At 37.4% G+C, this 12,082-nt stretch overlaps 1 protein-coding gene across 1 annotated transcript in view; it reads left to right on the forward strand.

Annotated features, from left to right (window-relative positions):
* HTR1E (5-hydroxytryptamine (serotonin) receptor 1E, G protein-coupled) overlaps positions 1–10,769 on the forward strand; it is a 51,030-nt gene extending 40,261 nt beyond the window's left edge. Inside the window, exon 2 of the mRNA XM_004673671.2 lies at positions 9,259–10,769. Coding sequence (XP_004673728.1) covers positions 9,444–10,541 — 1,098 coding nt within the window. The 5' untranslated portion in view covers positions 9,259–9,443 and the 3' untranslated portion in view covers positions 10,542–10,769. The remainder of the gene's footprint in view (positions 1–9,258) is intronic.
* The last annotated feature ends 1,313 nt before the right edge of the window (positions 10,770–12,082 follow it).

Here is a 12,082-nt window from a genome sequence, read left to right on the forward strand (position 1 = left end):
GAAGCAAAAATTGACAAAGTAAATACTAGAGATTTGAAAGTCAGACAATATAGCTACTGGAAAGTTAAAATAAAGGAAAAATCAAAACACATTTCATTGTTATGACTAAAAGTCAAATATAAAGAAACAAACAAATATAAGACCAAGAAAAGGCAATCAAATAGCATATATCCTTCAGTCTCCCCCTTATTCATAGCAAATATCTTGTGCCATTCACACCATCCTTAAGCTAAGCTCAAATACAACCTTAGAAAGTTCAAGAAAGTAATTAGTACAGGAACTTACATAAAGAGAGACATCTTTGCCATCTCCAAGTATATCTCTGTTGCCAAACCTCCTAAGTTCATACTATATATGATGACTTTCCATGGCATTCAGGAATCTTAAAACTTGCCACAAGTTAGCAATAAGGCAAATGAACTGGTCTCACCCAACGCCCCAATAATAGCTAAGAAATAAGAAAATAATCTTGTATTTCCATAACACTCCATAATATATAAAGAGCTTAGTCAGCACTGTCCAGCAGAATCTGGGGGTTGGGGGATAATAATAAAAATATTTTATATCTATCTTATCTCATATAGAATTCACTCATCACATGTGCCTATTGAGCATTTGAAAAGAGGAACTGGTTTTTTTTTTATTTAATTTGATTATGAATAACCACATTTGGCTGCCATATTGGAAAGCACAGTACATGTTCTTCTGTTGAATCTTCACAATCATTGTAGAGTAGGTTATTTCCACTAAAAATAAAAGAATTGCAGAGATACTAAGTAGGTTGCTAATGTTACAAAGCTGAAGTGTACCCTTGAATTCAGTTTTTTTTTTTGGAATCCAGCTCCTCATTTCTTTCTATTGTATTGCACCAAACTCAAGGAAAATATGATCAAGAAAAGACCATGCCCAAAATTGGGTGATTCTATACAACTAAACATTTATAGTGGGCTATCCACTACAAAGAACTAACTGAAAATCGGACACTTTATCCTACTTGTAAGCTTACAAGTTAGCATGTCATAGTTTCATGGAAGCCATCAGAATAAAGGAGACCCCTATGTTATAGAATAAGTACTTCATTATAGCAGTCGCACTAGCCAGAGTACAGCACTTTCTCCTACCAGTTTTCCAAGTCTGAATTCCCACAGAGTAATGCAAGGAGGGCCAGATGACTCTTGCACATACAGTGAATGCACCTGCAGTTTGCATGCTGAGCTTACAGAAACTAAACTTTTTTTTAATAATGAGCAGTAATTATCTTACCCATGACTCCAAAGGGAGCCATTATCTTTCTCCTACTAGGATAAAGTCTCTCTTTCAAGGCTATTCTCCATGCGAACATCCTTGTAATGATATTCTGGAACAAAAGCAATCCAGAGACTTCCATAAATGTGAGTGGCCACGTACAGTCCCTGACAAGTAGTAAACCAAGGGAAAAACAGTCAAGAATAAAGAATGGTGGCTATCTATCAACATGAGAATATAAGCATAGGTCTAATCATGTAAGTTTGATAGAAACATGTATTTCAAAGTTAAAAAAAGAAAATGTGAAAGTAAATTTGGAAAATAATAGTTCTACATATTTGTCAGGAGACATTGACACATTTTTTTAGACCTCAACAGCTCTTTTGTAAATATAATTTCTCCAAAATTAAATACTGCTCCCTTGGCTCTGAATGATTAAAAGTGCTCTTACCCCTTTCAACCACCATAAAGTCTGAGGACATTAAACCTAAAAAATGAGCAGGAATGATGAAATACTAATTTTATAGGTAGGAAAACTGAAACCCAAGTGTATGGAATGCCCTTTTCAAGACCACAAAACAAATCATCACTAGATTTCAGTAGTTTTGTACAAGGCCTCTACCCTGTCCTTTCATTTCCACAAAACATCTTATCTCAACAAAACAAAAAAAAATAGCTGCAAATCCCTTTGTAGGCTAGCATTTCATTGGGGGTATTTGGAGTGATGGCAAGTTGTCAGAGGCAGTGACCTTCCCCAGGTGAAAGTCCAGTAAGAAAAGTTAACCCTGCAACTTAAATGCTTATTCACTTAAACCTACCCCAATGATACAGTGTCCTGCAGATTTGAAAGAAAAATTGTGAATAGCACAGAAAGGAATCTAAATCTTCCCTGATGAATTGAGTACTTCAGTTGTATCATTAAGCTGGATCAGAAAGAGTCACTTACTTTTTTTTTTCACTATACTAATATATCCTCAAGTACCAGCTAGCTGAAATGACAGCACTGCATAAAGTTCATTTTTATTATTCTCAGCTGAAAAGTAAATAACACTAACACAGGTGTCCTTCATATTAAAAGGCTTTATTTGCCTGCTGTAGAAACTCTCTAAATAAAACCTTATCTGTATTTCACAAAACATTGTTTTTCCCATTACCTTTCAAAGAAAGGTTAACCTGTTTAGGACAAAGGAAAACAGTCTGACAGCAAAAAGATGCACAGGAGTTAACTGCAAGAGTTCCCAGTGACCACATGTGACAATTAGAACAATTAAGCAGCCTAGTGTGGGATGATTATAATCCTAAAATATAAAGTAAATATTCACAAGTCTGTACTGATAAATCACATGAATATTTATCGCCCTGTCTGTCCCCTTGGGACTGAATAATAAATGTGTATACATGTAAATAAATGTTTGAATTAGTAAATAAGATGATGGTGAAAAGACAAATCTTCCTTACAGAAGAATTCGAAGATATATGTATATATATACACATACACACACACCTTTTAAGAGTTGGAGCTTAATGCCCCTCCTCCACTAGACTAGTTAGGCTAGAGCAAATGAGTCACTTCCAAAAAACAAGAGAGAGAGTAGGAAAAGGGAGAAAATGGGGCCTTTGCGGTGGACAATCCTGGCAAGTGCTACCTGAACCATGTGATGAAGATTAACATCACCAGTGATGTTATGTGGGTATCACCATGCTGATGTGATATAATCAGAAGGGCACTTCACCTCCACGGTATTCTTTCAAGACCCCTGAACCCCATTCTGGTAGGAATGCATCAGAGAAAATCTGATGAGGAAAACATCAGACAACAAGATCAGGGTCATCTACAGGACACCTGACTAGATGTCCATCAAGGTCATAAAAAACAAAGACTGAAACATGATCACTGACCAGAAACTGGGAAGATGGCAGCCAAATATGGCATCCTGGATTGAAACTGAAAGGGGGCATCGATGGAAAAACTACTTAAATCAAAATAAAGTCTAGAGTTTAGCTAGGAGTAATAAACTAATGTCCTTTCTTAAATTTAACAAGATGGCAATAATGGGTAAAAAAAGTGAGAAGTAGACAGGAACTCTGTACTATCTTTATAGTTTTTCTATTAAAATATAAGCATACCAGCATTAATTTAATTAAGAAATAAAATATCACACATGTAAAAAAATTATGTAAAAAATAAAATAGCGCAAATTTTACTGTGTACTCTTACATGGAGAATAGCAGAGTCTTGTAACTAATGAATTTTGCCAGCTCCAAGGAGCCCAGGTAATGGCTTGGAAAAGCTACATGAATTCAATAAGCAGGAGTAGAGTGGTAACAAGAGAGTGTGGAATCCAAAGGGAAGGAATTTGTGTCCTTCACTGAATAAACTAAGCATTATTTTTACAGTAAACTGAAAAGCAGAAAATTTTCTAATCACAACAAAAAGTTGAGGTCCTCTGTTATTTGTCAGCAAAATTGACAGGTAAGTACCCAGACCAATGAGCTAATCAGATGTCACAGAAATACAAATGCTTCCTGGCTATCCAACAGCTATGTATAATACAGGACTCGCATTTAAAATGTTTTAAATAACCTCCTTAAGCTTGAGAAAATTCTCTAAATCCTCTTTATTCTATTAGTTATCTAGAATACTATACTATTATGTGTCTTTTATATTTCATCTCCAAAATAGTAAAGTCATTTTGCCTTATTGCACATTTCTGCCACCCGTCTTCTACATCATTTCCTTTTCATACTCAGGTCATTCTCTGCTTTCAACTCTGAAAATTTCAGTCCCTACCCAACCATTCCACCTACATCCTTTGGCCTCATGAAAGAATTCTCAAGCACCCTCTTTCCTTTGACAGCTTTTCGGGATGTGGTCTTCTAAGTAATGCCTTCAAAAATATTTTGTGAGTGAATGGACTGACTTAGTGGATAAGGAGGTATATATTTATTTTCTATATAAATTTCATATTGCATAGAAGTGAAGAACTTCCTGGATAACTTGCCCTTTTTCTCCCAATATTTGCATAGAAACATGTATTCAAAAGACCCAAAGGAGACATGGGCATAGAACGTGATGCCTTTGGTTTGGATTTCTTAAAACCATCCTTAAAGTCAAATTCAACTTAAAGTCACTTATGAATGTCAATTATTAACTGAGGAACTATGTTAAGTGACTGAAAATGCACACTGTTTTAACCTATATATTGGGTTTACATTAGGTTGCACTTCTACTACTGAAGAAGAAAATTAAAGGCTTGATTAAACATTCAAAGACACAAACACAAGTAAATACCTCTTAGCTCAATAGGGAGATAACAAAACCATTAGTATATCAACATATGAGCATGCTCAGCAAACAATAATTGAACAAATGTTTATTGTGGCATAAAGAAATATATAATCACTTTAGTGAAAGCTGTCTCATTTAATTTTTTCTATAAATATGTAAGGTAGATAAACTTATCTGCATTTTTCATATTATGAAACCAAGTTTCCAAAGATTAAATCACCCATGGATAGTTGATATATTACTTAAGGCAAATAATATTAACTACTTTAACTGATAAGCCCCCAAATATCAGTGGCTTAACACAATGAAATATTGTTTCTTGCTCATATTATCATCGAAGGAAAGTGAGAAAACTGGTACACTGAAAGAAGGTGTGTGATATGCTACTTCACCCATCATGCACTGACCAGGAAGCTCCCACCACATCCAGCTGGTGGATGAGAGTGAAAAGGGGTAATGCATTAGAAATGTTTGTAGGCAAAGCCTAGAAGTGGTACATACCACAAAGATTAAGAGAAATAGATTTGTTCTAACTGATGAGAATCAACCTAGTAATGGCAGTTCTAGCCACTTCAATAAGGCAAGAAAATGTGTACAGATTAGAAAGAAGAAAGAAAGAAAGTGAGCCTACTTGCAAATGCCATGATCATCTATGTAGAAAATTTCAAAAGAAACCCTGTAACTACTGAGTTAAACGAAGTATAAGCATGTACATAAAAGCATAACACAAGATCAATTGCATTTCTATTATCTAACAGTAAACATGTGGAAACAAATTAAAAACACAATGCCAGCCCTCCATGGTGGCACAATGGGTTAGGGTGTAGCACTGCAAGCTAGCTGCAGCGGCTTTAGTGTCATCCACCCTGCCACAGGAGATGGCACAGCAGTCCTCTCCTGTCTCTCCTGCTGCTCCCCTCAGCAGTGTACTTTGATGATCTGTCTGTTCTGCTCCCCACTATGTCTCCAGTGAAGCCACCGCTGCACCTCTGGCCTGTACCCCAATTCTGTATGCATAAATAAATAAATCTTAAAAAAAAAAAAAGAAAGAAACACGATGCCACTTGTGAGCACTCCAAAGAAAGCAAAATACTGAGGCATAAATTTAACATGACATGTATAAGACATGCTGGAAATTACAAAATAGTAAGAAAATAAATCAAAGAAAACTTAAATGAGTAGGCACTAAATAAGTAGATATCCATATTAGGAAAAAATAGATCTCAATACCAACCTCACATCCAAATGCCAAAATTCAGTCAGGTACATAACAGGTACATAAAAGCTAAAAATATGAAGCTGCTAGAAGAAAATATCTTTGTGACCTTGAGGCTAGAAAGACTGCTTGGGACAATAGAAAGCTTTGATTGTAAAGAAAAAAAGTGGATGACAGACTTCATCAAAAATAAAATTTTCTGTTTATCAAAAAACATCAGTACAAAGGCAAATCGTAGTAGAAGGAAATGTTTGCAAAACATTGTTTGAACAATTGATTTATATCCAGAATACATAAATATCTCCTAAAATTCTGTTGCTTTATTTTATTTAAGTTTCACAGTGGTATTTTCCTGTTATTATAAATATAATAATGTCACAATAATCACATCATATCCCATCTCAATTTAAACAAATACGGAGAATAAAAAGCCCTATACTCTAGTATCTTGTGCCTCTATATATTCTTCCTGTTCCCACTGAAGATCAAGTTGAGAAACACTGCCCATTCTTTTTCTCCTATGACAAAAATATTCATGACGGCCAAGAATGTTAATTTAACAGAAAGATAAAAGTTAGAAATAGCAGGGTAAGCTGCCTTCTTGAAACAATTTTTTTAAAAGACGAAATTGGTACATATTGAAGAGCTCTTGTTTAATGATTTGAAGAAATCTGGGCAAAATGAGGATTATCAAAGAAGAAATGAGAGAATGGGAAGAATTAATAGTGATTGAAAACTAGATAGAAAAATCCAGCTCAATGGCCAAGCCACCATCACCCTCACTCACACTGATGCCTTTCTTCACGTGGTCTTTGGGAAGAATTCTCTACCGTGGTTCTCCTCCACCTGAAGAGTTGTTCTCTGCTTTTCAGGTTCTTCCCTACCTACCTGACCTTTGAACAGTGAAGAGCTTCCATGGCCTAGTTCTTAGAGCTCAGTCTTTTATTGCTCCCTGGGTGACCTTACCCAGCCATTTAAAGAATATGTTATATATGTTGCTATGAACCGAACTTCCACATATATTAATCCCTAAAAAAGATGAAAGATGGGAAGCTAGATATATGCATGAGTTTGAGATAAGTGGGAACACAAAACTTAACTCCTACTTTGAAAGACTCGGCCACAAAATAAAACAGGAAATCACATTAAAGTGCTGAAAATGTAGCCTGCAATATTTTTGCTAATTTAACTAAAATCAGGTTAAAGGATGAATCAGGCATACATCCTTCTTACTTTCCAGAATGTATAGTCTGCCAGAGGAAATGAAAAATTGTTACAAAATAAAGAAGAAATAGATGTTACCAGAGAAATGACAACTAGGACTTTGGGGTATATAGATAAATAGAAAAGCTTTTAAAAGCTCTATAAAGCTGAATTCATCCTCATTTTGCTTTTACATCATGTTTTCAAAATAAAAACTTTTCCTGATTTCTTTTATTATTAAACTGAAAGGAAATGTGTAGTTTTCTGTCCCCCACCTAATGCTACTCTGAGTACTCAGTCTTATGATTGAATTAGTCTTTTCATTGAAAATACCTGATCTATCCAAAATAGGATACTGAGGATTAATTAACATATTTCATTTTACTAAAGAGCAAGGGGTCAAAATGGATAAGCATGCACATGGGTGACAGGGACAAATGAAGAGAGGCTATTTCTATCTCAGCCAGAAATTGAACCCAGGTCTGATTTTAAAAGCCCATAACCCTTCAACTTAGAAACCTGTCTCAAATGTAAATGCAAATTTAAATTGTTTTTTAAAGGAGGGAAAGGTAGCAATAGAGAAGAAAACATTTCATTTATAAGGGGGGTGGGGGTATTGGCAGAACCAGTCCCTTGGAAGAACTAAAGAAATGCAAGACATCCAAAAGTTAGTGCATCCACAGAAACACTAAAGATATAGAAACAGACATAATGATTCTTATTTAACTGCAGAATGATACAGATTTTCTTCAAAACAATTACCCCAATTTGGGTTTCAGTGAAATTATCACCACCCTCCCCCCCCTGCCCCCATGTGTAAAGGTTAAATGACCACCATGCCCCCTGTTCCTGGTTTTTGCCCTAGGGACAGGAGACATCAAAGAGCTAGGTCTCAGCCAGTCTAGAGATTTTGATTCCTGACTTCAATTCTTACCCTCCACAAAGACCCCCAGCCATTTGCACTCCCCATTTCACACAGGCTTCTGCTGCTCCTGCTCTCATTCTTTTCCAAGATCACTGTGTCTCTTAGATCAAATTTACAACAATCTATGTCCCTTCTTAATACTGCTAAACACCACTTATTTTTTCAAATTTCCCTGAACATAATCCCATAGAGTCGAATCAAAGGGTTAGGTAGACTGTCAACCAAATCACCAGCCATATGCTTTGAATATTCCAATGTAGAATTGATCTTGTTCTCAAGAATATACATCTATATTTGATGTTACTTTTTAAAGAGTTCCTTACAGCTATGTATTCAAGAAATGTCACTATCTTTTTGACTACTCAGCTTAATCACCACTATCCAAGAGACACAGTGATAGATAGATGATAGATAGATAGATAGATAGATAGATAGATAGATAGATAGATAGATAGATAGATAGATAGATAGATAGATAGATAGAATCACAACTGCTAACCAAAACTAGACACTTCCTTTAAATGTAGGAAGTTTGGAGCTTGGTGATAATGCCATTTCACAGTCGATTTACTGTATTACTTTGTGAACAAATTGCCATAAGCATCAAAGTAATGTTATATGCTTTTCTCTCTCTTTTCTCCAAAGAAATACAAGTGGGATACATACAATGTCAGAAATAATTAGGCAAAATTACACAATCCCATTGTGACACTAGCATGTTTTTGGAGTTGAATATTTGCTGTGAAACTTTAAAATCTGAATTGAAGTATTCTTATTCTAAACAATATAATTTTTTTCTTTATTATAATGATCACAACACTTTAAAGTATGACATAATATAAAAGTGTTTCAAAATGTTAAGACTTTTTACACATAAATAAGTATATGCATAAATGTAAATAAGAAAATAATTCTGATGGCAAGATAGACTTACTATTTAGCAACTTACCTTTAAAAGTATCCACTGAAGTATAAAGACAAAGTTTGCATTCAGAGAGGGAGAAGATATATCCAAAAACGTTAAGAATTTATGAAGAGAGCCCTTCCTTGTGGCACAGTGAGTTAAAGCACAGCACTAAGAAGCAACAGCCACTTCTGCATGAGTTCAATCCCTGCCTGCCCTGGAGGTGACCCACATGGCACGACAGACCTCTCCTGCCCCACCCGCTGCTCCCCTCAGCAGTGTACTTCATCAGTCAGCCTGTTCTGCTCCCACTCTGCCTTTGGTGAATCCTCTCGCCACCCCTGCACCTCTGGCCTGTACACCAGTTACAAATAAATAAGTCTTTTAAAAAAAATTTATGAAGACTCAAAATATTGTCACATTTTCCAAGAAAAAATATCTTTGCATTCACTAACCAGCAACGTGCTGTTTTTCAGGAACCCTCCATTCAGAAGCAAGGCAATGGCACTTCCCTCTCCTCACACAAAATGGAACACAAGAGACAACATAACTGAAGAAATTACAGCTTCACACTATTGAAAGACAATCAAATCTAAGTAGCTTCCAGCAGCAGGGAAATAACCAACAGCTTCTCCACAGCACAGACTAGAAGGAGGCAAACATGAACATCACTAACTGTACCACAGACTCCGGCGTGGCTGTGAGACCCAAGACTGTCACCGAGAAAATGCTCATTTCCATGACCCTTGTGATCATCACCACCCTGACCATGTTACTGAACTTGGCTGTGATTATGGCCATCTGCACCACCAAGAAGCTCCACCAGCCAGCCAACTATCTGATCTGTTCTCTGGCCGTGACAGATCTGCTGGTGGCTGTGCTCGTCATGCCCCTGAGCATCATGTACATTGTCATGGACAGCTGGAGGCTTGGGTACTTCATCTGTGAGGTGTGGCTGAGCGTGGATATGACCTGCTGCACCTGTTCCATCCTCCACCTCTGTGTGATTGCCCTGGACAGGTACTGGGCCATCACGAATGCTGTGGAGTATGCCCGAAAGAGGACCACCAAGAGGGCTGGACTCATGGTCCTCACTGTCTGGACCATCTCCATCTTCATCTCTATGCCTCCTCTGTTCTGGAGGAACCACCGTCAGCTCAGCCCACCCCCAAGTCAATGCACCATCCAGCATGACCACGTCATCTACACCATTTACTCCACTCTCGGGGCATTTTATATTCCCTTGACCTTAATATTGATTCTCTATTACCGGATTTACCATGCAGCCAAGAGCCTTTACCAGAAAAGGGGATCAAGCCGGCATTTGAGCAACCGAAGCACAGATAGCCAGAATTCTTTCGCAAGTTGCAAACTTACACAGACATTCTGTGTGTCTGATTTTTCCACTTCAGACCCCACTACAGAATTTGAAAAGATGCACACCTCCATCAGGATTCCTCCCTTTGACAACGATCTAGATCACCCGGGAGAACGCCAGCAAATTTCCAGTACCAGGGAGCGCAAGGCAGCACGCATCTTAGGGCTGATTCTGGGTGCATTCATATTGTCCTGGCTGCCGTTTTTCATCAAAGAGCTGATTGTAGGCCTGAGCATCTATACCGTGTCCTCTGAAGTGGCCGATTTTTTGACATGGCTTGGCTATGTCAATTCTCTTATCAACCCTCTACTCTACACAAGTTTTAATGAAGACTTTAAGCTGGCTTTTAAAAAGCTCATCAGGTGCCGAGAACATTCGTAGGTCGTAAAAAGCCAAAAGGCTTGACTTTTACCAGCCTCGTGCGTGGGCAAGGGTAAGGGATGCAATTTATTAATTCCTGAACTTAACTGGTTCAGGAGAATTTGTAAGTATGTTTGGTCTTGTGGTTTGTTTGGTTTTGTTTTGTTTTGTTTGAGGCCTGTTATTTGGTGTGCTGTTTTCTACCTCTGGTCTTACTTGTGGTACATAATTTCAAATAAACATTGTCATTTAAAAAACCCAGAACTTTCATAGAAGGAATAAGGTAATAAAGTAAACACCTTTTTAGTCATTTCAGTTTACCCTGTAGTTAATGATTGACAAGATAAATCTTCATTTGCATAATTTCTTATTACATAGAAATCAAATATCTGATAACTTGCCTTCATGTGGCATTAAAGCTGAGGTTATGGCTCTATATGCATACAAATTCCCGTGGAAATTGCATGGCTACATAAAGTATAAAAAAAAAAAATGGTGTGCTCTTTTCCATTGCTTTGCAGACTAAGTTAGAATCATTTGCTGTGACTACATAGCCTACTTCTTTTAGGCACAAATAGTACAGCTGGTATGTCATTTTTAGTTTATGATTAGATAAGTTTCTTGATTCTCTAAAAAAAGAGTCTGAAATGAATGCATTGGCAATTCCCAGGCCTTTGACTATGAACATTAAACATGAGCAAATACAAGTCAAAACCCACTTCAGCCATGGGGTGGCTCTATCACCTGACAGACACCAGGGCCTGTTCCCATTCTGAGCTGTGTCCCAACCTAAGCTTCATCTCTATTCTCATTCAGCAGGATTAGGGTAGGAAAACATGCCAAATTTGGAGAACTTTTAAAGAAGTTTAAAGGGGTGTAGTGATGCAATGAGAGAACATATTACCTGAACAACTATTTTGGAGAGTGTTACTCATTCATTTACCAGTTGTGCCCTTTGACAGAAATAAAAAGTTGAATATCTATGTTCACAGCAAAAACCAGCCATCAGGAAATGAGTGTAAAGTATGTCTCCTGGAATCACTGTGGCTTCACGTCAGACCACACCCTGTGGCTGGAAGGCTGCCTGCAGAACCTGAGGCCACAAAGCGTGTGGCCTGACTTGGCCTCAACTGACCTGAAGTGACTGCTCTTGTCATGTGGAAGAGCCCATCACTAAGTCAAGAGCCAGGACAGAAAGGACTGAAAACTTGTAAATTCTTGTATACTCCTCATTCAGTGACTGTTCTAAATTTCTGCTCATCCTGTCCACAGCCTCTCCCTGTCACCTCTCCACAGACCTTGTCTCTTCTTTGTTGTCCAAGAAGATATTGATTTGTCCTTTCCATCTATTTATTTTCCCACCATATATACATCCTTTCTCTCTCTCTCTCTCTCTCTCCTCCCTCAACCCCCTCAAGCACCTTTCTTCCCTTATTCTATCTAAATCTCACCAATTAATGCAAGTTTAACAAGTCTCTAGAGCTCCAGAACAAATTTCTTATGGCCCTACTTCCCCATCAAGCTCATGCTTCATCTCATTCCTAACCCTACCAGTTGAGTTT

Source organism: Condylura cristata, unplaced genomic scaffold (genome assembly GCF_000260355.1).
Source record: "Condylura cristata isolate star-nosed mole 26May11 unplaced genomic scaffold, ConCri1.0 scaffold00001, whole genome shotgun sequence".
Lineage (NCBI taxonomy): Eukaryota > Metazoa > Chordata > Mammalia > Eulipotyphla > Talpidae > Condylura > Condylura cristata.